General features: G+C 52.2%; 2 protein-coding genes across 7 annotated transcripts in view; both read right to left on the bottom strand.

Annotated features, from left to right (window-relative positions):
* LDB3 (LIM domain binding 3) overlaps positions 1 to 4291 on the bottom strand; it is a 68527-nt gene extending 64236 nt beyond the window's left edge. The window contains exons 1-2 of one of the 6 annotated variants that reach the window (XM_037804569.1): positions 4196 to 4250; positions 3800 to 3964 (exon numbers count right to left, since the gene is read on the bottom strand). The gene's annotated coding sequence lies outside the window, so the exon portion shown is untranslated. Of the gene's footprint in view, positions 1 to 533; positions 665 to 1767; positions 1907 to 2869; positions 2971 to 3799; positions 3965 to 4195 lie in introns of those variants that run through there. The other 5 variants (XM_037804566.1, XM_037804567.1, XM_037804563.1 and 2 more) reach the window with 5 other exon arrangements.
* On the bottom strand, positions 539 to 8706 carry OPN4 (opsin 4). Its single transcript, XM_037804572.1, has 9 exons — positions 8545 to 8706; positions 7171 to 7301; positions 5590 to 5723; positions 5077 to 5280; positions 4258 to 4429; positions 3800 to 3964; positions 2870 to 2977; positions 1768 to 1948; positions 539 to 677 (listed from the first exon to the last, which is right to left on the bottom strand). The coding sequence occupies exons 1-9, from the start codon at positions 8704 to 8706 to the stop codon at positions 579 to 581; spliced, it is 1356 nt and encodes a 451-aa protein (XP_037660500.1). The 3' UTR covers positions 539 to 578.
* Positions 8707 to 27943: the final 19237 nt, after the last annotated feature.

Genomic DNA, 27943 nt, shown 5'->3' with positions numbered 1-27943 from the left:
TATTCTGGGTGACATCCTGGTCCTGGGGCAATCATACTGAGGACGGATGCGGCTTACTGCTTCCCCCAGCCCCCAGCCAGGCCCCCGACCCCAGGTATGTCCAGCCCCAGGGGACTCGCGACCACACAGAGGCACCCACGCCTTGCCACACACATGGCTCAGAGCAGACATGTGCCCTGGGGTCACACAGAGAGAGTATGGCGGGCACACGGTCCCACGTGGGTCCGGGGTATACGCCTCCCCGCTGCAGATCACCCCCCCCCCCCACACACAGACACACACTTACACATACAAAACTGCTCCCTGAGGTCCCAGCCACAGTCCCACAGTCACACAGTCACAGACCCACTCAGACCCTGCTAGAGCAACTTGGAGTCACAGAGATCCCCAGGCCCCCAGCCTGCCAGAGGAAAGCTGGGAGGTGCTGGGAGGTGTGGGGAGGGGACCCCGAGAACAAGCCCCTTTCTGTGGCCACTCCCTGGGCTACTGCCTCCTTCTCCCCACCCCTGGACAGGTTGGCGGCTGCCAGTCACCTTCCCGGGGGTCTCTGCTTCCCTTCGCTAGAGCCTGGGAGGGGCCTAGGCTTCCGTGTCATCCAAGTCCTGATCGCAGGGGGACCCTCTGCCCACTTGTGGGGCAGCCCCCCGCGCCGCTGCTGCCTCCGTGTCTGTCCAGCCCTGGGGGAGGTGGGAGGGGCCAGGTGAGGTGGGAGGGAAACCTGCAGCCTTGCAGAAGCAAGGGCTCCCTCCCCCAAGTCCTTCTCCATCCTCCCCCCAGATATCCCCGGGTGAGGTCTGCGACACAGTTTGCAGGGTTGCTGGTTACCAAATCCCTGCAAACTGTGTGTGCCTGTGCCAGGGTGTGTGTGTATGTGCGAGAGACACAGACAGACTCACACATACACACACACACAGTGAGAGTGTCGTCTTAAGCCTATGTGTGTTTATATTTTTTGGTGGGTGGGCCTGACTCTGAGGTTCTAGACCTCCACTAATAGAAAAGATTTGTTCCTCGTGGTTGGCTAGAGTGGCTCGAGGAAGGGAGACCCTGACAGCTCCCCACTGGCCTGTCCACTGAGGCCCCCAGGGCTGGGGCACCATGGGAGGAGACCGCTGGCCAGTCCACGGGAGATGACTCTCGGTAAGTGCCCCCCAGGGTGGGTGGGTGCCACAGGCAGAATGAGGCGTCCGAGTGTGGCCGGGGTGGGGGCCCTCAGTGCAGAGAGCTCCCCTTGAGGCGTCAGAGCCACCACAGTTGCAGTCTCTGCACCCAGCCTGGCACACCCACCCTCTCCTGGCTAGGCTTAGGCTTAGAAATGACTGTTCCCCATTTTCAGAGGGGGACGCGGAGGCTCAGAGAGGTAGAGCAACTTGCCCAAGCTCACACAGTGCTCCTTCCGTGCATCCTGCGGGCTCTTCCAGGGTCCCCACAGGAGGGGGCTGCAAGCTGAGGGGCAAGGGGCCCTTGCCTCTCTGGAGGCCCATCTGTGGGCAGGAACCCAGGTCTTTTCAATCTGTGGCTCTAAGCCACTGGGACGATGTCAGCATTGGCAAAGAGCGGGCCCGGGCACAGGGAGACCCGTACTCAGTCCTGGCCCTGCTGCTGGGTGGCTGCAGGCGAACCTGTTCCCTCTCTGACCAGGGGGAGATTGTGAGGGGGTCTTTGAGTATCTTGGGCCCCAAGTCTCAGAGGCACCCCTGGAGAGCCAAGGCTGTCCCAGTGAGGGAGGGAGGACGTGATGCCTTCGAGCAGAGCCTCCATCCTTACCCCCTCACTCCTGGAGCCCAGGGATGCCTGACGCCTCTGTCCAGAGATCCAGCTGAGCTGGGAGGCCTGGCTGCTCTGTGTGGAGCGGCAGGTGGAGCGGTAGCTGGTGCGGGGGTGAGAGCGCGGGCCCGACACACGCAGCAGCAGCCCCAGGCCTGGCAGGTGCTGGGCGATGGCCATTCTGCAGGGTGGCAATCTGGTTAGTGCAGGGGGCACTGACCCACAGACACAGGGGTGATGTGGATGGATGGACAAACCGATAGAGGGCTAAGGGGGATGGGCAGAGGGCCACTGGAAGAATGGGGAAGTACAGACACTGGGGTTTCCGGGACAGACAGGCAGGCGTTGGGATGATGGGAATGGACAGAAAGATGCTGGGAGTCATTGGAAGTGATGAGGAAGGACAGACAGATGCTGGGCCCAAGGAGAATGACGGACTCACAGGGCTGGTGGGGATGGACAAACACTAGGGCGATGAGCATGGAGTTTTAGCCAGGCAGATGTCTGTTACAGCCAAGTGGCTGGGCCAACAAGTGGGGACCGGGGAGGCCCCCGAGCAGCTCTGAGCTGGATGGACAGAGGCCTGGGGTGGGCTTCAGGAAGGTGACGAGTCCCTGACACCTCCAGGCACAAGGAAGCACTGAAGGTGCCCTGTGGGAGAAGCCAGTGCTGCCGGGTTCCTAACAATAGAGAGCACACTGGGCCAGAGTCACTCCCCCCTGTGTCCCTGCCAGGGCCCTAATGGCAGAGCCTCTCTCTCCCTGCTGGACTCCCCAGGATGTCACTGCCTGGTAGGCAGCTCTTTGCAGGTGAATAGCCACCCCAGCGTGAGCACAGACCTCATACCCCACAGGATCAGACACTGCCCAGGGAGCCCTGGCATCTCTCTGAGCTGAACCACCCTGGGGCAGAGAAGGGGGTCACACCAACTCCAGATCCCATCCAGCTGCTCAGAGGCTGCTCCCAGCGGCTTCCACCCAATGCATATGCGAGAGACAGAATAGATGGCTCGCCTCTGCATCACCCCCCCCAATTGTACCCCCACATCATGCATGAGGGTGAGCCTGGGAGAAAGGGGCTGGGGACCTGGAAGGGGCTGCACCTGTACTTGGGGTGGGTGATGGCGTAGACGATGGGGTTGTGGATGGCGGAGGCCTTGGCGATGACAGCGGGCACCGAGGTCATGTAGGGTGTCAGGACATGTGCATACCTAGGACAGAGAAAATGTGGGCCCCTGGACACTGCCAGCCCACCCACCCTCAGGAACCTTCCTGCCCTGGGCCGGCCCTGCCAGGAGAGCTGCCCAGCCCAGCCCGGCCAATCTGCCTTGGCTCCACGGCTGCCGGAGAGAATTCTCATCTTCTAAACAAAGGAAAAGGTGATTGGGAAGTGAAGCTTTGGGAAGGAAGGCTGGGGAGGCCGGGAGGTCCCACTGTCCTTTGGAGCCTGTGCTGCCAGTAACAACCCCTCCCTTGCTGACCCTGGCCCTCAGGCCCCCTGCCCAGCTCTTCCCGTGCCCCATCCAACCCTCACGGCCCCTACCCCTCCGGAGTAGGTCTCAGAGTAACTTCACAGCAGGCCAGGGAGGGGCAGGCCAGTCCTGCACAAGGAGGTCACCACCCCAGCACCTCCAAGGGTTAAGAGCTCCCGCTATCTCAGAAGTGCTTCTGGAGTCTAGCCTACAACCTCGCTGCTGCAGATGTCAAAGTCCCCAGACCCTAGCCGCAGAGAGCTAGAGGGTGGCACTTAGGGACCTCTTCCCAGAGGTGAGCAAGACCCTGGCTGTGTGCCCACAGCCCAGGCACGGAGAGACCCGGAACCTCAGGGAGAGCCACATGTCCCCCCAAGGGGCCCCACAAGACCTGGCAGCCTCCCAGGCCCACGGCCCACATCTGGGTGTGGCCTCCCCCGAGTGGTGTCCTGTGCCTGCAGGGACAAGGTGTCACACACCGGATAGGGGGACCTTTGCCTCGGGGTATTTTGCCCCCTGGGGTACCTCTGCCCCTGCCCCAGCCCCGTAGCCACTGCTCACCCGGCAAAGGCCACCAGGGCCACCGTGGAGTAGGGGGCCCAGGAGAGCACGTAGAGGAGGACGACCAGCAGCGTGACCCTGGCCGTCTTCCACTCGCTCTGCAGCCGCTGCCGCTGTCGGGGCAGCTCGCGGGCGCCCCCGCCGGTGCCGAAGCTCCGGAGAGCCCTAGGAAAGGCGGGGCCGGGACGCTCGGGAGTGGGGTGGGGACACCCTTCCAGCGCAGCCGCCCTCCTCCCCATCGGGCCTCACCTGCCTCCCTGCGGTTCCTCCAGTGGTGACTTCTCCGCCCCCCGAGGCTCCCAGGCCTCCTCCCAGGACTTTCTGCCCCCGGGTTCCTCGTGCTGGGCTTTAATGCCCCCACCCCCAAGTTCACGCCCTCAGCTTGTCCTGGCCCACCTGGAGCAGGGGCAGAGGTGGGCAGGGGCCTGGCCTCCCTGTGCGTCCCACCCGGCTCTTACTGGCCCGTGTCGCGGATGGCCCTGAAGATGAAGATGTAGCAGTGGACGATGACCAGCAGGGGGAGGAGGAACACAAAGCAGAAGAGGAGCACGGTGTAGGCGCGCACCGCCGGCGTGAAACTCATGTAGTCCCAGGAGCAGGACGTCAGCAGGCCCTCGGGCACGTAGGCACCTGGGCGCCAGGGCAGGCTCAGCGGGGACAGGCCTTTGGGCACCACCCCAGCCCGCGAGGCAGCCCCGATGCCTGTCCATCAGCCAGCAGGGGTTTCGTAAGGTGGGGTGTGGGATCCCCAAACGCAGCACCGGCCTCAGTCCTAGACCTGCTTGGGGTGACTGGGGCACGTGGAGGGGAGCTTTCCATGCCAGTTCTGGCAGGGGCGGTGGGCCCAGAAGAGAGCTGGCAAAAGCTCGCTGCTGCCCAGACTTGCTCATTTGGAGCAAAGACCCACGGTCTCATCCCTCCACGGCTTTAGCCAGAACCTTGGTCCTGCCCCAGAAAAGTGGGCACCTTCCTGTGAACCCTCCTGAACTGCTGAGCCCCCAGCAAGCCCCTGCCCACTCTGGCTCTCTGCAAACTCAGCAGCAGATGTACTTGTCCCTTCCCACCACCCAGGAGCCACGTGTCTTCCCTCTAATGGGGATGTGTGCCCAGGTGAGCCTCTGCTCCCCGAGGCTGGCAATGCCCCTGGCCGCCCATCTGACCTGAGGCAAAGGCTCAGGGCATTCCTTGGCCCCATGTGCCAAGTCTGCCTCCCTGCTTCTTGAACTTGTCCCTCCCCGGCCCATGTGCCCCTCTCCCAATCCCACCAGCCCACTTACTCCAGCCAAAGAAGGGTGGCAGGCTCCAGGCCAGGGCGTAGAGCCAGACGCCCAGCAGGACCAGCGCTGCCCGCCTCTTGGACACCACACCCACGGGGGCCAGTGGGCGCGTGATCACCAGGTAGCGGTCCAGGGAGATGGCCATCAGGGTAATCATGGAGGTGATGCCGAAGAGGGCCCCACAGAAGGCATAGAACTCACAGCCTGTGGGCAGGGGCCCCCGGCCTCAGTCCTCGGGAGGATGCCCACCCGGTACCCAAGGGGAGGGGGTTTGGGATGGAGAGAATGCAGCTCCTGCCCTCACCTCTCAGGAAAGCCAGCCGAGCCTATGTCCACCTGCCTCCTGGCTGCAGCTGGCAGAGGCTGGCGGGGCCCTCGCTGGCCGGGGGAGGGAGGGAGGCTGCTACCCTCCAGCCCTCGCCCACCCTGGAAGAGCCCATCACCTCTTCTGGGCCATCCTCCTCCAGCCCTCCTCCTCCTGCCCCTTAGCTTAGGGGAGCCCTGAGTGTCTACCTGTCTCCCCGAAAATCCACTGCTTGTAGAGGCTGCTGATGAAGAAGACAGGGGCTTGGGTGATGGACATGAAGAGGTCGCTGACCGCAAGGTTGATGATGAACATGTTGGCCGGTGTCCGGAGGCTTCTGCTCCTGTGAGGGGTCAGAAACTGTTATGAGGGGCTTCTCTCGCCACTCAACCCTGCAAGTGTGCACACACGCACATACGCACACATGCACGTACACACTCCACGCACACACATGCCTGTGTATGCACATGTGCACATGCATCCACACACATGCACACAACCAGATACGGACTCACACGCACATAGGCACAATCTCAGATGTGTGTGTGCACAGGCACAGTGCACACACGTGCACACAAATGCACACTCACACATGCAACACAGTGCACGCATACACAGAAAGACACATATATGCACATGCTCACATGTAATATATGCATAGCACACATGTGCACACAAAAGCACATACACAATCACAGATGTGTGTGTGCACAGGCCCATTGTGCACACATGCACACAAACACACACTCCTGCATGCAAAACAATGTATGCACATACAAACACATGCACCCATGCATATACACACGTGTGTATATATGCACAGCACACATGAACACATGAATGTGTTTGCATACATGCACACACAATCATAGATGTTTTGCACATGCACAGTGCACACACATGCACATGTGTGCATGCAACACAATGCACGCACGCACTCACGAACATACACAATGCCGCACGCACGCACAAAATGTCAAGCAGGGACCGCTGGACCACAGACCCACTCCACTGTCTAGCGTGTACCCAAGAGTGGCCTTTGAAGCTGGCGGTGCTGGTTGAGGGGTGGGAAGGCCTAAGGCAGCAGTCTCTGCCCTTGACTTCTGAGGGCACCTCCCTTAGTCCGAATCAGGAAAGCAACGGCTCTCCCAGGGAGAGGCTGAGCCCCTCAGCCTGGCGCTCTGCTGGGCCCTTTCACAAACCCCGTCTCCTGAAATCATCTGTGTTTCCACCCCCGGGGGAGGCATCGCTGCTCCCGCTTTCCAGACGAGAACCCAGAGGCTCCACTCACTCCAGGTCACTAAACTCAGTCCCTGGCACCTCCAGGACCCCAGCACAGGGCACTGCACATACGTGAACTTCCTCAGTCATCACCTTGACTCCACGAAATAAACCACGACTCCCTTTTACAGAAAAGGAAAAGGATCTTGAAGAGGACAAAAGACCTGCCTGAAGTCGTTCAGCTGCTGGGCAGCAGAGCCAGGGCTCCCCTTCCCCATCTGCCTGTCTCAGGCGTTGAGGGGGTGAAGGCAGAGGAGGGCTGCCCCAGGGCTGGGCGATGGCAGAGGAGCTCAGAGAGCAGGGCAGATTGGGCAGGGACCTGGGTGTCCTGGAGTGTGCATGGGGCCCAGTCGGAACGTGCCACTCAAGCTTGCCCGGACCATTTTGGGTCCCCTCTCTGGGCTTGAGTATCGAGGCCCCGGGCCCAAGACCACCAAGACCATCCCTGGCCTCCCAGCTCGACCCCAACAGTGCCCCAGTGTTCTCACCCCAGCCCCACCCCCGGGTACCTGCAGAAGGTGTAGATGACCGTCAGGTTGCCCAGCGTCCCCGTGAGCCCCACCAGCAGGACCACAGTGCCCAGGATGTAGTGGGCATGGTCTGGGATGTCCACTGTGGGGAAGGGGACCCAAGTGGTGGCCTGCGGAGAGACAGAGACGAGGGTGCCCCATGATCCCCAACCCTTTCCAACAGCCCCAGGAAGGAAGGGTCAGGATTCCCAGAAGGGCAGGTGGGGAAACTGAGGCTTCAGGCAGCATAGCCACTTGCCCGCCCAGATGGTCCACCCCGAGCTAGGATGGAAATTCAGGTCTTCCTAAAATCGAGCCTAAGCTCTTCTCCCTTGGCAGAGACGGGTATGGCTTCTAGGATCAGACTCTGTTCACCTGCTGGAGCCCAGGAGGACAGACAGCCATGGCTGGCATGGCTACGAGGACCCTACCTGTCCTTGGGGAGAAGAGTGGGACCCAGCTCCTGGATAGGTTTCTCCCTGCTGTATGGGCCCCATCCCAAGCACCCAAGATGGTCAGCAGTAGTCTCCAAAACTTGGGGGCAGTGGAACAGGGTGCAGTGGGGTGGAGCCCTTCTCCTCAGGACTCCCACCCCTCCCGAGCCTCAAAGGAGGAGTTGCATCCCCCATGCATAACTGGGCAAGTGACCTGGCCCCACAGGAACTCCTCGATGCCTGACACAAGAGAGGGGGTGGGAATCCCCCCTTATAAAGAAAGCTTAGGTCTTCAGGGGTCACTGCAGGAAGGTCATGACCCTATGAGGCCAATAAAAGGGATTTAAAGCCCTCCCCCCAAGCCCTTTGCTGGGTAAAGAGGCTCTGTCCCTCCCTGGCCCTTAGGAACCGCTGGAGCCTTCCCATCCTGTCCAGGGATGGAGCTGGCTCCCAGGTCCCGAGGGGGGGCCCTGGCCCTCAACACTTAACAGTGGGGTGGGTGGGCATGGCCCTGGGGTCCTGGCTGTGGTGATGGAGGCAGTAGAGGGCACCCGATGCCCTGCTCTGGGCTGGACAAATCCAGAGGCAAAGGATGTGGGTCCTGAAGGACCCTCCCTCCGGCTTTCTTTCTGGAAGTTTCCACGGGTCATCTGAATGCCCTCTGATGGAACCACCCACAGCCAAGGGCAGGTCTGGGCAGTTCTAGCCCCACAGCCTTCAGGGCTGGCCCTTCTGCCCCTTGAGCGCTCCCCATGAGGGAGAACGTCACCCACACTCTGCTCTGTTGTCCTTTGCATGGAGCAGGCTCGGAGCGGTTCAGTAGCACACCCAAAAGCCATCAGCAGAGGCTCAGCCCCTTCCACCCTCCCTGAAAAGCCCCCTGTTCCCCCAGAAGGGCTGCCGGGAAGAAGGGGGAGTAGGAGGCTCTGCCTGTGCATACTCGCCCCTCCAGGCTTACCGTGGGGCTGGCGGGTGGGGGTTCGCCCGGGCTGGAGGTGCTGGCCTGGGAGCTGTTCCAGCCGCTGGGGGAGGCCGGGATGGCCCCACAGCTGGGCTCTGGGGCTGGATCCGACAGAACCCTCGGCCCCGAAGGCTGGTCCATCTTTAGGCAGCAGGGCTGGCCCTTTCTTGAGCCCACAGAGAAGTCAGAGGCGTGGAGAGCTCAGGACGTTAGCTGGGCCTGGCCTCCCAATTTCCCTCCGCCCTCAGCACCCCTGCCCCCTCTGCCAGCTTCCTGCCCCTGCCTCCGGCGAGGACCCGGCCCGGAGCTGCACTTGGGGCTGGTGTCCGCGCTCTGTGTCCAGTGAAGCACAAAGGAGCGAGTGTCTCAGTTACGGTGAGTCGCAGCCACGGGTGGGTCCTCACCTTTAAGCAGTGAGGCGGGCGGCTGCGCGTGCTCAGTGGCTCGGAGCCCACAGCCCCCTCGGACACCAGGCCCTGGGCGTCTGCAACAGGGAGATCTGACGGCCATGTTCATGTGTGCGTGTGCAAGTGCATCAGTGCATCTGAGCAGGAGAGTACATGAGAATATGTGAGTGTGCAAGTGTGTCAGTGCATGTGTGTCTGTGCATGACAGTGAATGCATCAGCATATGTCAGTGCGTGCAAGTGTGAGAGTGAGTTTGTGAATGTCTGTGTGTCAGTGCATCTGAGTGGGAGAGTGTGAGTGTGAGTGTGTGAGTGTCAGTGCATGGGAGAGTAAGTATGTGAGTGTGTGAATGTATGTGAGTAGGAGTGAGTGTGTCAGTGCGTGAGAATGCGTGTGTCAGTGTGTGAGTATGAGTAAGTGTGTGAGCATGAGTGTGTGTGTCAGTGCGTGTGAGCATGAGAGTGTGTGTGTGTGTGTGTCAGTGTGTGTGAGTGCGGGGGCATGTGAGTGTGTGTGTGTCAGGGTAGCTTGGCGGGCTGGGGCTCCCGGGCCTCCCTGACCAGGCTGTCTCCCCTGAGCCTGTGAGAACAGCTTCGCCGCCCTCCAGGCCCCCCGGGCAGGGGCTGCTGGGCCCCCAAGGACATCCTCCCGGGCTGTGCAGAGCCGGGGAGCGGAGAGGGCTGCCCTCCTGGGGCCCCAGAGAGGGAGGCTGCCCTTCCCAACAGGCAGCCCTGGGGCCCTTCCAAAAGGCCGCCCTTGGGGGGTGGTGATGCGAGGGTGCAGTCCCACCATTCTGCCTCGTGTCCTGTCTCGGGCTGGTCACACAGCACCCCTGGGGTGACGCCGTGGTTTCCTAGGACCCAAGGCCTCGCCACCTCCTCCCATGCTCCTCCAGCCCCTGGGCAGGGCCCCCATGACCCCTGTGACCCCCTTGCTCCCCACCTCTGCACCCCATGCCTTGCCCACAGCTTTGCTTCCTGGGCTGAATCAGAGGGGCTGGCAGCCGCAGCCTCATCCTAGGCGGGGCATCGGGTTGGACCCTGGCCTTTCTCAGACCAGGCTGGTTCCTTCTTTCCACGCACCCAGGTGCGTTTCCCCTCCCCTGGGCATTTCCACCCCTGGGGTCTGGAGCCTGGGCCAGGGTGGGGCCCAGCTCTCGCTGTCCCTCCCTGCCTCACCCGGGGATCCCAGCACAGGGACGAGCAGGGAAGGGGCTCTCCAAGGCCTCCCGGCTCCCACCCTGGGCAGGGCCCCCTCCCTGGGAGTCAGGCCTCGGACCTTGTCCTCTCCCGGTGCCATCCCTGAGGGCTGGCCCCTGGCCCCAGGGACCCCTGCGCCGGTAACAGGCCTGACGTCCCCACACACATCTCCCCTCTCTGATGGCCTCCCCGCAGTTCTCTTGCCCTCCCCCCTTATGGCCCGTTGGAAGCACAAATTCAGTCATGTCACCCCCACACTCAACCCATTGGTGGCTTCTCACTGCTCTTCAGACACGCACGGCCAGGGGGGTGGGTGAACGATGGCACTCCGTTGTCACCTGGAATGTGGATAAGAAATTGGGGAAACTTAAAACCCCAAGGTCAACAAGAAGCAGGTGGTGCCCCTGGGTGTCTGAGCACATGAGCCTGAGTCCCAGGGGAGCGGCTTGCCCCCCACTCACACTTGCTCAAGAACAGCCTGGGGAGTTGGAGGGCTGTGGCCCCCTGCAGTGGGGAGTAGAGCAGGGGAGGGGGATGGGTGGGCCAGGTCCTTCCCCCACCCCCCACCTGCCATTGTAGCCCACGAACGTCATGGGTCCCCTGACTAGGCTTGCCCTCCCCGTTCACCTACCGCTGAGTGCCTTGGCTCCTTTGTTCCCCTAGGTCCACCCCAGGGGAGCTCATGGAGGAATGGAGCTTGGGGTGGGGGGGCAGTTGTGCCGGGCCCCCCTCCTGGCCTGCCTCCACGGTGCACCCTGCTCAGGGGAGTCTTGGGGGGGGCACCCCCCCACTCCCCCAGCCCCGTGCCAGGGAGACCTGCAGCTGTGAGCGCCATGGTGCCTTGGAGCCGTCAGCCTCAGCTCTTTACACCTCGCTGGCAGGGCCGGAGGTGGCAAAAGCTTTCCAGGACCCTTGCCTGGGCCTGGGAGCCACGCTGATGTGGCACAGAGAACGGAGTGTCGGGCCGCGGGGTCCCTGGGGAGCTGCTGCTCTACGGCAGAGCCAGCAGGAGCGACTCAGCCGGGGGCCCCCAGGAGCCACGTCGCCAGCCCTGGACAGGAACCCACTGGCCTTCGTGCTGGCGTCGCTCCCAGGCCTTCCTCGTCCTTTGTAGAAAAGTCCTGACGGTCCTTGCAAGGAAAGCTGGTGGAGTAAGGCAGGAGGCCCCTGACCCCTGCATGCCTGTTCCTGGCTGCAGCACCCCGTGTCCCGGGAGGCGGTCTCCCTGTCCCCCGGCCCAGCCCAGAGAGGCAGAGCCATCGTGCCACCCTGTCCTGCCACTCCACTCCGGCAGGATCGGCTTCCTCGTCCTGGGGGCTGGCGAAGGCTCTCTGGTCACCCAGAGACTGCTGGGAAGCTCCAGGGAGCTGCTGCCAGGAGACTATTAAATGTCTTAATGAGCAGGAGCCTGCAGGCACCTGGCCGGCTGCTCACCTGGCACTGGCAGACCCATTCTGGAGGGGCCCTTCTCCCCACGGCCTCAGGGGAGGGGCTGGAAAGGCAGAAGCTCAGAAATCCTGCCTTTTTCTGCTGCCTTCCATCATACAGCAGTAGGGGTAGCTCTGCCCTTTTACCTACTCCTGGGCCCAGAGGCGCTGTCCACCCCCAGGATGGGCCTTGCACAGCTGCCCGGCACACTGGGAGCCCACCAGCTGAACTGACGGTCCTACTGATGCCCCCAAAGGTGGCCCAGTGCCCTTATTGTCCTTGAGGTCCATCCCCCTACCCCGTCCTGTGACTCCTGCCCACCCTTACTCCCTCTCCAGGGTGTTCCCACAAAGTTCCTTCTTGTTCGAGCAAGTGGGGGCCCAAAGGGGACAAGCCATGGCTCCAAGGAGGGGTGAATAATGGGATAGAGTTGACACAGCACCCTATCCCCATGAGATCTGTGGCAAAGCCTGGCACCCGCAGCGGCTCCCGGACTTGGCAGCCTCCTGGTTTCTCGCTGCTGTGCCCACGTGCCTGGCCCGGGGTCCGTGTGTGCTGCCTCAGTAAGTCCAGTGAGGGGCCCTTGAGCTGCAGACCCATTTGAATGCCCCGCGTGCATTAAATGCCAAAGATGGTGCACCCCGATGGTGCACTCCGACGATAGTATGCCCCGAAGATGGTGCACCCTGATGATGGTGCGCCCTGCCCTGAGCCGGGTGGTGGGTGCAGAGACGGGTCTGAGCCAGTGACCGCCCTCGGTGCACTCCCGTGCATGCAAGAGGGGGCCACACAATCGTGCCCAGAGAGCCGCATCTTCCTCCCCTTAGCTGGAGGCTGCTATTGGGCCAAGGAACAGGTGAAAGGGAGGAATCCGGAAACAGAAAATCAAAGGACAACGGGATCAAGGCCAAAATAACAATCTTTTAATTTGAAAATTGAACACACATCCTTAGAGAGGCATGTGGGTGCAAAAAGAAAACCCGGAAGATGGCGGTGCTTTATTCCACAGGCCTCAGGCACACCCACGGCACCCAGCAGCCTATCCAAAGGGAGACTGCTTCTGGATTGAAAAAGCAAGATTCATTTCTTAGGGCTTTTGACATTTCCTTGTTTGCACAGGGAGCTCTCTAACTGACATGCCCAGAGAGGATCTGTCCATCCCAGGGATTATAGTGCTTTGTTTGTTTGTGGTTTTTTTGACCTTTTGATAACCTGCTGGGATGTGGGAGAAGCAATTTGCATCCTCAAAGTGATTTAGCCGATCTCCACCAAGTAGCTGAGCTGCTCCTTACAAAGTGGAGCATTCATCTGAGGGAGAGAGGGCAGAAGGCAGGCGTGCACCCGACATATGACAGCTCAGAGCAAGCTCTGCCTGTGCAGTGAGCAGATGGGGCAGGATGCACAGTTGTATTAAACACGAGGTGTTTGAATGAAGACCGATTCTGGCCCGGGGAATGTTTCCAATGACCACCCCACTAGCCATCATTTATCTTAGCGCAGCATGAGTGGCACTGAGAGATTTGGTAATTGAGAGTTAAGAATTAACGTATAATAATGACGACTGAATCATTACATAGACGCTTCTCTTACTTCCTTGTATGTTGTAAAATGACCGAAAGGAAACACCCAGGGTTGCTGCAGTGTAACCCAGCTGCTTTAATCTCTGATAATGATTGTATGACTATATAGCCTTTATCTTGTGATTGTAGAAACCTTGTGACTGGCCCACATTTGTACTCCCTTATTCTGTTTTTCAAATTTAGAGACTTATGATCACAAAAGACAGTCCCTAATGTTTATTAATTGAAGGAACTTGAGTCAGCCCAGAACTAACCCACCCCAGTTCCAAAGCTATCTTGATAGGTGGAGCTGAATCTAACCAAAATGGGCCAGATTGACATGCAAAGTACCTTAAACTTTAATCTATAAGTGACCTACACCTCATTATAATACTAAAAATCTCACCCACCATCAAATTAAGGCCACCATTTTCTTCATATGTTCTGTGAGTAAGCATGTAATCAATCTGCACATGCCCAATAATTAGATCATCTCTAGACTCATCATCTTGAGCCCTTTGGCTCCTTATCCTAAAACCTGCCCATCTTTTGATACTATAAAACCACCAGAGTTACTGCAGTTTGGGGAGACAGAGTTTTAGGCTGATAGGCCACCTGATCTGCTTTGTACATAGCGATAAACTCTCTCTTTGAAATTCCGATGTCTCAGGAATTGGTCATTTGAGCACATTGGGCAGAGGACCCACCACTTTTGATCAGTATCAATTTCTGAATAAAAATTTCATATTTGAATTCGTTTCCCCTTTTGATGTGACTGTGGAAATGACAGCTTTGCAGGCCAAATCCCCAAACTGTAAAAAATGTAAATTCCATCTCGCATCAGCCCTGGCGCAGTCAGGCTGATCTCTGCTGCAGCTCTGGCTTTGCCACTGTCCACAGAAAAGACAAATGAGGATTCTAAAACCAGCCCCTGAGGATGTCCCAGGAGCTGCAACCAGAAAAGCGTGCAGGGCCCACTAGGCCTGCCTTGCCCAGAGGCCGGGCTCTACAAACAAGAATGTTCTGGAAGCTTGCAAGAGCTGCTGAAGCAAGAGAGGCAACTCCCTGGCCTTGCCTGGGGCTGCTGCATTTGTACAGCACAGAAGGGCCCTCGGGGAAACAAGGGGTCTGCCCCATCTCCCCCAGGCCACCCCGGGATCTGCCACACTGGCCCCACTGCTTGGAGCTATCTGACTTGGGTGACTCGTTCTTGCCCTGGAAACCCCCTTCCTTCTCTGTAAATTAGAGAGAGCAATGCCAGCCTCGCAGGATGTGCTGCTGCAGTTTGACAAGAGACACACGTTTCCCTTGCATCGTGCCTGGAACCCCACAGACATACTCAGTGCAAGTTCTCTTCTCCTTTTCCTGGCTGCCGAGGGGTAGGGATGGATCATGGGCTTCCCTTCTCCCTCTGGGGCCCACTTTGAGGCAGGATGGACCCTGCAGGGGGAGATGAGGCAGGTGTGGGGGCCAGAGTCCTTTCCCCAGAGAAGGGACATGAGCTGGCATGGGGATGAGCTCCCCAGCCCAAGCGTAGCCAGCCTTCCTGCATCCAGAGGCCCCAGGGGAGGGAGAGTTGGTTATTTGCAGGACAGTGGGTGCTGGGCAGGTGCTTATTCCCTCCTTTGGGAAGACCAGCTCACTCCAGGAGCTGCTGGCAGTGTCAAGGGCTGGCGATGGCTGGCACCCTCGGAATTGGGGTTTTAAAACTTAGCAAGGAAGCTCCAGGGATGGGGGCCCAGTCTCCTCCCTTGTCTTCCCTTCTCCACTTGGGCCAGCTGGGGCTCAGGGCTGAGCAGTCAGCCTGCTAACAGACCTCGGGGTCCCTCTCACCCCTCTCTCTGTACACAAAGACCCCAAGGCACACTGCTCCTGGGAATCTCCTGGGAGTTTAAACACTTATGACACCCGGAGGCCTGCCCCAGAGACTGATTTAGTTAGTCTGGGGTGTGGCCCAGACACCGAGAGTTTTAAAAACCCAACAGCTAAGATGCACACATCCGGCCTACATCCTCCCATCGGCCCCACCCATCCACCCACCTGCACCCACTGGGCTCCCGGCTCCATCTCAGCTCTTTGCATCCTGGGCCTGGGAACAAATGCTTCCACCTTCCCCAGCCTGCAGCTGCTAAAGGCGCAGCCAGGATTCAAGCCCCTGCCAGGCCTGCCCGAGCCCCTGAAAAGTGGTGGTAGGGGGTGGTGTTGGGGATCCAGGCGCCTGGTGCCAAGGGGCAGAGGGGCACAGGGGAGGAGCCCAGGGGCAAGGTCAGCGTGAGCTGAAGCTGAGAGGTGGAGAGCGGCTGGCAGAAGAGGGAGGGCTCCTAGCCTGGGCTCTGTGGGTAGAATTCAGGGCATCTGCAAACTCAGATGAGAAAATAACTGTATTGCTGTTTACACTAACCTCTAACTGGAATTTAGCACTCCCCTCCATGGAGAATGTGGGCAAAAAGAAACACAGTAGCATTTCCTGTTACTTTTGGAAATCATGGTAGAGTCTGTGACAGACAGCTTGCAATACTGTTTTTATTCGTCACTCCTTCAAAATTATGGAAGGTGTTAGACCCGCTGCTAAATCTAGTTATTGCTACGTTAATAAAGAAGCATGAAAGTTATTTGCTGAAACAAAAACTTATGGTTGAATATTTTGATAACAAGATTTCAATGTAATTGGTTTCCTTTGTAATCCCATGTATTTTATTTGATGCATGAAAAACACTTCTGAAAAGGGCCCATAGGCTGCACCAGACTCCAAAAGGGGTCCCCGGGACAGAAAAGGTTAAGAACTGCAGATAGAAGACAGGTGGGGGTTGTTGGGAGACCACGAGCAGGGGACCACGATCGTAGGGCTGGAGGTGCCTCCTCTGAGCAGGGCTGGGGCCTGTGTCCTCCCAAGGGCTCCCGGGGATCTCAAGAAGTGCCATCTCCACACTGAGACGCCTGACCGCGCCAGCTCCCAGCCGCTGCGGGCCTGGGTGTCCGGCTTTGCCTGGGTCCCCTGAGCCAGCCCTGAGCTTTTCCCAACTGCCCGGTCCTCGAGCCCCCACCATCCATCCCAACCCCTGAAACTTGTTTCCCCTCCTGCCTCCCCGTTTCCTCAAATAACCTGTGTGGCAGTTCCTTTTAGCCAGTGGGGCCGGACCAACATCCGAGGCGGGCAGGCAGTCTGCAGCAGGGGCACCCAGAGACCAGGGGACCCCGGTGTGGCAGAGTCTGAGCAGCCTGGGACGTGGGAGCTGGGGGTGGGCAGTGGCGCAGGGGCTGACTTCCGGTGCCTGCTGCTGCCCACTCCTGCCCCTGCTAGCCGGACCCCACAGGACAACTCAGGCTCTTCAGTTGACAAAAGGGGCTGGAGGCCCAGAGAGGGCTGTGTCCCGTCAAACGCGCCACAGCGCCAGGGCCCCTAGCCCCACACCACCCCTGCCTTTCCACCCCAAGACACTGTCACTCCACCAGGAGTCACAGCCATTCCCTGACCCTCTAAAAGCTTCTCGGAATCCTAGTTCTCACAGCAAAGGATCCACAGCTTCTCCCCGAGGCCCAGGGGAGCCCATGATTTCACACCAGTACCAAGAGCAGCTCCTCCTGCTGCCCCTGCCGCTGTGCCCTGTCCCGGGGCCGCGTCCTGGGGGTGGAAGGGAAAGAGGAGCCGCGTGACGGGAGTGACAAGCCAGAGCTCACTCCTGCTCCCCAAATCGCCGAGGGCAGGGTCAAGGGGAGAGAAGGACTGGCTTTATTTTTTTCAGTTTGTGTAAACTGCTTAATAGAAACACATATTTAAAAAATGAAATAGTACTAAAAGGTTTATATGAAAAATAGCCGTGCCCCGTCCAATCCCTCCTCTCCCTGATTCTACTCTCCAGAGGCAACTGTCCTCAACCCCTTAGCGTTTCTGCTGCCATTTATCTCCATTATTCGTAAACCAAAGACTTACTCTGCTGAATCTTGTTTAGAAGGATTGGGGACTTTTCTTGTTATTGGTTAAAGTCCCAAAGCCGAAGGCAGGGGCTCTGTATTCTCAAAAGAACATCCCGGGGCTGCTAGAGAGCCCGTCAGGGCCAACGTGGAGGCGTCCCCACCAGCCCGGACCCTCACCACCCCATCCCGCCCCAGCCCTCCTGGGGGTGTAATGGTGTCCCCCCACCCTGTGGGGCTGGAGTCCCCGATTCCCACTTCTACACAGAGCTGCCTGGTTGGGCCACGTGTTGGGGGAACCCGGGTGGCAGTTTTCCCAGGGAGGAGCGTCCAGCTTTCTGGGAGGCGAGTAGAGGGCGCGGGCTGGTGGGGAGAGCGGCGTCTCAGAACTCAGTCCCCCATTCTCACCCTCACTCGCTACCCCCAGGCCACAGACCCCCTGATTCACCCTCTCACAGAAGACCCCTCCAGTCTTCTACTGTGATGGGGGGTGACCCTGTGGGCTCTAACTGCCTCCATTTTTCTTTCTGACTGAGATGAAATTCACATGACATACAATGAACCAGTTTAACGTGTACATTTTAGTGGTCTTTAGTGTATTCACGTGGTTGTGCCACCACCAATGCTCTCTAGTTCCAAAACTTTCAGCACCTCATAAAACCACCCCATACCCACTAATCAGTCACTTCCCTTTCCACCCAATCTCCCATTCCCTGGTAACCTCTAATCTACTTTCCGTCTCTGTGGATCTACTTATACTGGATAAAACATATAAAAGGGATCCTTTTGTGTCTGTTCACTTAGCCTAATGTCTTTGAGGTTCATCCAGGTGGGAGTGTGTAGCAGAGCTTTGTTCCTTTTTGTGGCCTTCTAAGGGCTTCCTAGACAGCTCCCAGCCAGTCCCCCTTGGTGGCCTCCCTCTGCTTCCCACTTCCGGGGGCACCTGCTTCCCCCCCACCCCAGCACAGCTTCTGAGGATCCGGACCTGCACTCAGTGACTGCACTCAGTTGGGGTATCCCCTTTGCTGGTTTGGGATTTGGATTTTTGGTGTCTACTGAGTCTGTTTCCACACATCCACCTGCCTCTATATTCAAGATTTTGGTTGCTGTTTCCTCTGCTGTTTTCCCCACCTTTGAGGGTTTATGCCTGAAACATATCCATTTTGTTGTGATTTTAGTGGAGGTTTGGGGGAGAAAGCAAAATTAGATGTGTTCCATCTGCTTTCTTTATCCAGAAGTCCTCCAGTTCGGCCCTGAGAAACAATTTGACACTGCGTATTTGATGTTCTTTCCCTTTTTCTATAGAGAGAGGATGAGGGGGCAGGAGGAAGCGGTCCCAGAATTGCTGGCTGGGGGCAGTGCCCGTCTTTATTAGGGTTTCTGCTTTCTGCCCCCACTTCTTTTTTTTTTTTAAATTCATTTTTATTGAGATATATTCACATACCATGAAGTCATACAAAGTGTACATTCAATTGTTTCCAGTACCATTACATAGTTGTGAATTCATCACTAAAATTATTTTTTGAACATTTGTATTACCACACAGACAAAAATAATAAGAATAAAAACTAAAGTGAAAAAAAACAACGGGTGCCTGCCCCATCCCCAATTTTTCTACTCATCCATCCATATGCTGGACAAAGGGGAGAGTGGTCTATATGGCTTTCCCAATCACATTGTCACCCCTCATAAGCTACATATTTATACAATCATCTTCAAGATTCATGGGTTCTATGTGGCTCTTTTATTTATTTCATTGTCCATTTAAAATATTTTCACACGTTTTGTCCATTTTTCCTTGAAATGCTTGTAATAGCTACTTTGTAGTCCTTGTCTGCTAATTTCAGCATCTGAATCATCACTGGATCTTCTTTTATCTGATTTTTGCTAGGATTATCAGTTCTATTTTCCCTCCTAGTCACCTGTCTCAATTTTTTCAAATTGTATTCCAGATACTGTGTCTAAAAGAGTTTCAGAGACTGAAGTTGATACTTTTGCCCAGAATTTTCATCCTTTCTGGTGTTAGGCACATAGTGTGAGAGGCTGGTCACATCAACATAGTCGTTAGTTGAGTTCTGCTGGGATGAGACTACCGTTTAATTAGAATCAATGTTCATTTCCTTTGTTTTTCAACCCTATTGAGGCATAGTTATGTATGATTCAGTGATGAATATAAAGATTTATTTCTGGACCTTCAGTTTATTCTGTTGCTCTATATTTCTATCATTTTCTTCCAATACCATAGTGAATAGGTAAAGTGTAGTTTTATAGTAAACTTTTAAATCAGAAAATGAAATCTCTCCAACTTTGTTCTTCTCTTTCGAAAGTGTTTTGGATATTCTAGGTATTATGCACCTAATCTACATTTCCCAGTCTGCCTGTCAGTCAGTAGGTGCCTGCTGGAAATTTGATAAGAATTGCCTGTAGCTCAAATCGAGATTTTATCCTAGGACTCATAAACAGTTTAAAGCAGGGGAGTGTCGGGTGCTGTGTTCTATAAATGTCAATTAGGTCAATTAGGTTGATGTGATAGCCTTCTGCGTCTTTACTCATTTTATGTTTAGTAGTTTTATTGAGGCATATTCACATACATACAGTCATCTGTGATGTAGAATCAGCTGTTGAGAGTACCATCATATAGTTGTGCATTCATAGCCCCAATCTATTTTTGAACATTTTCCTTACACCAGAAAGAATAAAAATAAGAATGAAAAATGAAAGTAAAGAAGAACACCCAAATCATCCCCCGCACCTTATTTTTCATTTAGGTTTTGTCCCCATTTTTCTACTCATCCATCCATACACTGGAAAAAGGGAGTGTGAGCCACGAGGTTTTCTCATGTCACCCCATGTAAGTGACATAGTTACACAATCGTCTTGAAGAATCAAGGCTGCTGGGTTGCAGTTTAATAGTTTCAGTTATTTTCTTGTAGCTGTTCCAATACACGAAAACCTAAAATGGGATATCTATATAGTGTGTGAGAGTGCCCACCAGAGTGACCTCTCGTCTGCATTGGAAATCTCTAAGCCACTGAAACTTTATTTTGTTTCGTTTTGCATCCCCCTTTTGGTCAAGAAGATGTTCTCAGTCGCACGATGCTGTGTTCAGTTTCATCCCCAAGAGTCATATCCTGTGTTGCCAGGGAGATTTATACCCCTGGGGGTCACGTCCCACATAGGGGGAACGACAGTGAGTTCACCTGCCAAGTTGGCTTAGCTAGAGAGAGACGGCCACATCTGAGCCACAAGGAGATACTTAGGGGGAGACTCTCAGGGACACTTGTAAGTAGGCTTAGCCTCTCCTTTGCATTAAGAAGCTTCATCGGGGCAATCCCCAAGATAGAGGGCCCAGCATGCGAAATCATCAGTACTCAGTGTTTGTGAGAACACCAGCCACAGTCCAGTTGGGGAAGTCCAACATTTCTGCATTTTCCCGCAGCTCCTCAGGACGTCCCTGCATATATATTTTTATTCTCTGCCAAAATTATTTTGAGATGTATTGCTGTTTCACACTAACCTGTACAAACCTAGCAGATCCTGCTTTCTATTCAAAGTTCCTTGTAATTACGGGGTTTGAATAAACTGACCATGCAAATTAAATTATTTAGTGTGCTACAGAAAATACAGATCCTGCACCAAATAAACATCTCTTCCCTTGGTCTCACACAGAAGTTGACGTTTTAAAAAACAGTCGGTATTGACCTTTACCCTTTGGCTTGATTTGCCTTAGTCCTAACCAGATGTGCGTCATTCACGTCTCTCGTTGAAGTCTGGACTCTCTTTTAGCTTTTTAGAGAGTTGCTGTATGTGCTAATACTGACATTCATATCTGCTGAGCTCTAGCTCTGAGGTTCAAGTGTCGCACAGATACCCCAAAGTCCTAGAGACTGGCCAGGTGATACACAAAGGGATGAGCATGTCAGAATTTGGAGATAGCCAGTACAGTTTAGGAATAGATGTGACTTCTGTAACAGGTTACAATGTAGGGACCATTGTAGTAAGCATTCCTCTGATAAGCTGTGCTCTTGGATTCAGTTGTGAGTTTATACAGTGCAGTTATTCCATATTGGTGTGGCATTGTAATGTTTGTCTTTTTGTTTCTGGCATACTTCACTCAAAATGCTATCTGCAGGTTCCATTCACCTCGTTGCATGTCTCACTGCTTTACTCCCTCTAGCAGTTGCTCGGTATTCCATTGTGTGCATACACCACACTTCACCATTCTGCTCATCAGTCAGTGTACCGTTAGGCCACTTCCATCCATTGCAAATCGTGAATACTGCCACCGTAATCACCGGTGTGCAAATGTCCATTCATGTCCCTGCTCTCAGAGCTTCCAAGTGTATACCCCATAGGGGGGGTTGCAAGATCTTACGGCACCCACCTACTTCATTTCTTGTGGAACCACCACACTGTTCCCCAGATAGGTTACATCCCTGTTAACATCTTCCATAACCATGGTACGTTTGTCAAAACCCAACGTGAATACATGGCTGTGAACCAAGCTCCAGACTTTATGCAGACGTCACTGCTTTTCTCTCTAGCCCTTTTTGTATTCCAGGATCCAGTACAGTGTACCAGTTCGCTTTTACCCATTATGTTTCTTTGTTTTTCCCTGTACTGGGATAGCTTCCCAGTTTTTCCTTGTTTTTCATGACCTTGATATTTTTGAAGAACCCTTGTCACACATTTTGTACAACGCCCCCACGTTTGGGTCTATTAGATGCTTTTGCTCATGATTAAATGGAATTCATGGGTTTGGGGGAAAATAACACATAGATGGAGTGTCATTTTCATCATGTCATCTGAGGGGTACATGCTATCAGTATGACATCACCAGGGACATGAACTTCGATCACTTGGAGAAGGTAGTGTTTTCCTGATACCTCCACTGCAAAGTTACCTTTCACTTCTTTGAATTCTTTATGAACTGGAATCTAATCACTAAGTCTAGCCCACACCAAGGGTGGCGAGGGATTAAGCTCTCTATCCTTTAAGGGGATTCTCTGCCTTAATTGTTTACGATTTGTCTGTAAGGAACATTGCCTCTTCTCCCCACTTGTTTATTTCTTGAGAAAAATATTTATTGAATCTCTTACTTACATTTATATGTCCTCAGGATATTCATTTTTGACTTTAGGTGAAATTTCAGGACTAAGTTATTTCTTTTGTTACTCAAGTTCACCATTGGGAACTCTTTGAGATTGGCTCCTCGGCCCTACAGACCTGCCATACTCCTTTTGTCTGTTGAACACTTCCTTGCTATTTTTCACTAGAATATACTCCCGTCTCATTTTGCTTTTAAACTGCTGCAGCCCTAGGATCAGCCAGTTTTTGAAAGGAGCCTTGATTCCTTTTCTTGGAGAATAGCATTTAGAAACCAAGATAGAGGTGCTGGGACAGCTCATGGATCTTTAACCTGTTAGGTATGTTTCAATCCAATGCATGCATTGCTCTTATTCAAGCTCATGTTATCCCTTTGACCATTTGGCACATCTTCATGATAGTTTATGAATTCCTCTCACACCACTGAAAGTGTCTTTGAGAGTTCCCTTGTTTTCGGGGCGCATCCCATTTATTTTCTGCCCCAGGGTGGAACAGCCTTGTCAGCAGAGTCCAGTTCCTTTCAGTGTGAAGAGGTAGACTTCAGGTAGGGGTGCTCCTTGCTCCCGGATTGGTCTTTGTTAAGAGGCCTTTCAGTGAACAGAACTTGTCAATGCACATCTGTATAGGTGTGCCTGAGCATAAGGTATGTCATAAATCCACACCGATACGTCTCGTTAAAATACCAAACTTTCAGGTTTTAAAAAAGTGGCTTACTTTGTAATAATTATAGATTTATAAGTTACAATAAAATGCACAGGTAGGTCAAGTGTACCCTTCATCAAGCATCCCCCTTCACCAAGCATCCCGTAGTGTAACATTTTGCATAACTTTAGTACCTTGTCGCAACTGGAAAACTGACATTGTTACAATACACAAAGCTTACTCTGTTTCACCAGTTTTATAGGCACTTATTCATATGCGTGCATATGTAATTTAAGCAGTTTTACCCCATTTATAAATTCGTGTAACCACCACCCCAAGAAAGGTACAGAATTGTTCCACCACCATAGGACTGTCTTGTGCTACCGATTTTAAAGCCACACTCCTCCTTTCACCCCTACAATCCCTGATCCTTTATAACTGACAGTCTTTCTCCAATTCCAAGAATTTTTAAGGAGGTTTTGTATGTAAATAATATAGTACGTTACCATTTGATATTTATTTATTTTTTATTAAGCATAACTCCGTGGAGATCCATCCAAGTTGTTGAGTGCAGCTCGTGCGGGTAGACCAGATCTCTCTGCCCCCACTGGGTAGGGGAAAGAGGATGGAGGTCTCTGCGTTGTCTCGGTTGAGACCACCAGCTGGTGGGTTGGGGGTGTACTCCCACCCAGTTTGCTCCTGCAGTGCCATTTGTGGAAGATCCAGCAAGCCTGGGTGGCGGGCATGGGATGGGGTTAATTGCTATTGAAATGTAGCTCCATAGTTTACATGATTGCAGATGTATTCTACAACAGTAAAACTAAAATATTTTTCTATTAAACAGAAAACCAGGGGAGAGGTGCGCATGCTCGGGCACTGCCTCGTCCCGCCCACCCGGTCTCTCCCTTCTCGGCCGCCGTCGCAGGGCCTCGACAGCAGCAAGATGGCGGCGCAGCAGCGGGAGTCGTCAGCTCGCCGTCCCCTCCGTCGGGTTTTCCCCTCCTCCATAGTAAGTTTTGTAAAGATTTTATTCTTCTTCTGCTGTTTTAGTTGATGAGTACAAGTTTGGATATGTTATGTTTTGATTTTTAAGAAATTTTAGTTATTCTGTTAATTTCCACGTCGGCTTTGACCCATGAGATATTTAGAAGATATTTGGGGGAAAGTTCTTTGCAAAAAAATTATTATTCAGAAGTGTATGGGATATGAAATTCTTGGTGGTTTGATTTTCTTATGTTTCTTGTTTTCTTCAAATTAGTCTTTTAAAAATGTCATTCCATAATTTTCTGGTGACCACATTTTCTCCAGAAAGGTCATATGAATACCTCAAGATTGCCTGACAGATACTAATGTTTCTTTTGCCTCCAGCTCTCCTTAAGATTTCCCCCCCCCATTTCTGTTGATCAGAAGTTTGACTATGATTTGCCTGTTTTTTTTTTTTGTTTTTTTTTTTCCAATTTTCATCTGGTTAAGCTTTTCTGAATGTCTTGAATCTGTGGGTTGATATCTTACTTAGGTTTTTGAAAATTCATTGCCATCATCTATTTCTGCTTCAATCTTTGTCTCTTACTGAGTTTTGGTCTGTAAGTTAGCACACATTAGATCATTTGAATGTTTCTCTAATGCCTCTTATACTCTGTTCTCTATTTTCAGTTTTTTTCTTTCCTACTCCTTGTTCTCTAGTTTGGATGTTTTCTCTTTACCTGCCATTGAGTTCATTATCCCTGTCTTCTGCTGTGTCATGAGTTTAGATATTACATTGTGCATTTCAGTGATTAAAATGTGGTTCTTTTGTTTATTTCATTGTCCATTTAAAATATTTTCACCCGTTTTGTCCATCTTTCCTTGAAATGCTTGTAATAGCTACTTTGTAGTCCTTGTCTGCTAATTTCAGCATCTGAATCATCACTGGATCTTCTTTTATCTGATTTTAGCTAGGATTATCAGTTCTATTTTCCCTCCTAGTCACCTGTCTCAATTGTTTCAAATTGTATTCCAGATACTGTGTCTGAAAGAGTTTCAGAGACTGAAGTTGATATTTTTGCCCAGAATTTTCATCCTTTCTGGTGTTAGGCACATAGTGTGAGAGGATGGTCACATCAACATAGTCGTTACTTGAGTTCTGCTGGGATGAGACTACCGTTTAATTAGAATCAATGTTCATTTCCTTTGTTTTTCTACCCTATTGAGGCATAGTTATGTATCCTAAAATTCATTCATTTCAACAGTTTGATTCAGTGATGAATATAAAGATTTATTTCTGGACCTTCAGTTTATTCTGCTGCTCTATATTTCTATCATTTTCTTCCAATACCATAGTGAATAGGTAAAGTGTAGTTTTATAGTAAACTTTTAAATCAGAAAATGAAATCTCTCCAACTTTGTTCTTCTCTTTCGAAAGTGTTTTGGATATTCTAGGTATTATGCACCTAATCTACATTTCCCAGTCTGCCTGTCAGTCAGTAGGTGCCTGCTGGAAATTTGATAAGAATTGCCTGTAGCTCAAATCGAGATTTTATCCTAGGACTCATAAACAGTTTAAAGCAGGGGAGTGTCGGGTGCTGTGTTCTATAAATGTCAGTTAGGTCAATTAGGTTGATGTGATAGCCTTCTGCGTCTTCACTCATTTTATGTTTAGTTGTTTTATTGAGGCATATTCACATACATACAGTCATCTATGATGTAGAATCAGCCGTTCAGAGTACCATCATATAGTTGTGCATTCATAGCCCCAATCTATTTTTGAACATTTTCCTTACACCAGAAAGAATAAAAATAAGAATGGAAAATGAAAGTAAAGAAGAACACCCAAATCATCCCCCGCACCTTATTTTTCATTTAGGTTTTGTCCCCATTTTTCTACTCATCCATCCATACACTGGAAAAAGGGAGTGTGAGCCACGAGGTTTTCTCATGTCACCCCATGTAAGTGACATAGTTACACAATCGTCTTGAAGAATCAAGGCTACTGGGTTGCAGTTTAATAGTTTCAGTTACTTTCTTGTAGCTGTTCCAATACACGAAAACCTAAAATGGGATATCTATATAGTGTGTGTGAGTGCCCACCAGAGTGACCTCTCGTCTGCATTGGAAATCTCTAAGCCACTGAAACTTTATTTTGTTTCATTTTGCATCCCCCTTTTGGTCAAGAAGATGTTCTCAATCGCACTATGCTGTGTTCAGTTTCATCCCCAAGAGTCATATCCTGTGTTGCCAGGGAGATTTATACCCCTGGGGGTCACGTCCCACATAGGGGGAACGACAGTGAGTTCACCTGCCAAGTTGGCTTAGCTAGAGAGAGACGGCCACATCTGAGCCACAAGGAGATACTTAGGGGGAGACTCTCAGGGACACTTGTAAGTAGGCTTAGCCTCTCCTTTGCATTAAGAAGCTTCATCGGGGCAATCCCCAAGATAGAGGGCCCAGCATGCGAAATCATCAGTACTCAGTGTTTGTGAGAACACCAGCCACAGTCCAGTTGGGGAAGTCCAACATTTCTGCATTTTCCCGCAGCTCCTCAGGACGTCCCTGCATATATATATATTTTTTAACAATGACTCCTCTATCATTTAATACTTAGTGGTCAGACATGTCTTTTTACAGTTAGGTTTGAATCAGGATTCAAACAAGTTCTACAGTGTGGTTATTTTATCAGTTTCTTCATTGAGGTATAATTCACATAACATGCAATTCACACTTTAAAGTACACAATTCAGTGGTTTTTAGTATATTCGCAAAGTTGTGCAATCATCGTCACTCTCTAATTCCAGAACATTTTCATCACCCCCAAAAGAAACCTCATACCCTTTCACAGTCACTCCCCATTCCTTCAGCCCTTGGCATCCACAAGTCTACTTTCTGTCCCTTTGGATTTGCCTATTATGGACATTTTGTATAAACAGAATCATACTATATGTGTCTTTTATGTCTGGCTTCTTTCACTTAGCATCATATGTACAAGGTTCATCCATATTGTAACATGTATCAGAACATTATTTCCTTTCTATTGTCAAATAACACTCCATTGTGTGAATATACTATGTTATATTTATCCATTCATCAGTTGCTGGACATTTGGGTTGTTTCTGCCTTTTGGCTATTATAAATATGCTGCTGTGAACATCTGTGAACAAGTTTTTGTGTGGACACGTGTTTTCACTTCTCTTGGTTATATACCCAGGAGTGAAATTGCTGGAGCATGTGGTAACTCTATGTTTAACTTTTGAGGAATTTCCACACTGTTTTCCAAAGTGACTGAACCATTTAGCATTCTCACTAGAAATGTATGAGGGTTCCAATTTCTCCATATCCTTTCTTTCTTTTTTTTTTTTTTCATTTTTATTGAGATTGTTCAGATACCATACAATTATCCAAAGATCCAAAGTGTACAATCACTTGCCCCTGGGTACCCTCATACAGCTGTGCATCCATCACACTTAATTTTTGTTCAATTTTTAGAAACTTTTCATTACTCCAGACAAGACATAAAGTGAAAGATGAAAAAAGAAAAAAAGAAAAGGAAACTCTAAACCTCCCCTATCCCTAACCAACCCCCTCAATTGTTGACTCCTAGTATTGATTTAGTACATTTGTTACTGTTTATGAAAAAATGTTCAAATACTACTAACTGTAGTATATAGTTTGTAATAGGTACATAGTTCTTCCCTATATGCCCCTCTATCATTAATTTCTAATTGTATTGTCATACATTTGTTCTGGTTCATGAAGTGATTTCTAGTATTTGTACAGTTGATCATGGACATTGCCCACCATAGGATTCAGTTTTATACATTCCCATCTTTTGACCTCCAACTTCCTTCTGGTGACATATATGATTCTGAGCTTCCCCTTTCCACCTCATTCACACACCATTCGGCGCTGTTAGTTATTCTCACATCTTGCTACCAACACCCCTGTTCATTTCCAAACATTTAAGTTCATCATAATTGAACATTCTGCTCATACTAAGCAAGAGCATCTACATTTCTTCCACAAGGCAGGAGGGAGAGTCGAAGGTAGAGAGGCAAAAGAAAGAGGAAACAAAAAAAATGACAGCTAGGAAGCAGCAAAAGGAAAAATAACCTTAAATCAAAGTAGAATAAAGAATCAAACAATACCACCAATG

This window comes from Choloepus didactylus, chromosome 15, assembly GCF_015220235.1.
Source record: "Choloepus didactylus isolate mChoDid1 chromosome 15, mChoDid1.pri, whole genome shotgun sequence".
Taxonomy (NCBI): domain Eukaryota; kingdom Metazoa; phylum Chordata; class Mammalia; order Pilosa; family Megalonychidae; genus Choloepus; species Choloepus didactylus.
This window is presented reverse-complemented; position numbering and strand designations above follow the sequence as displayed.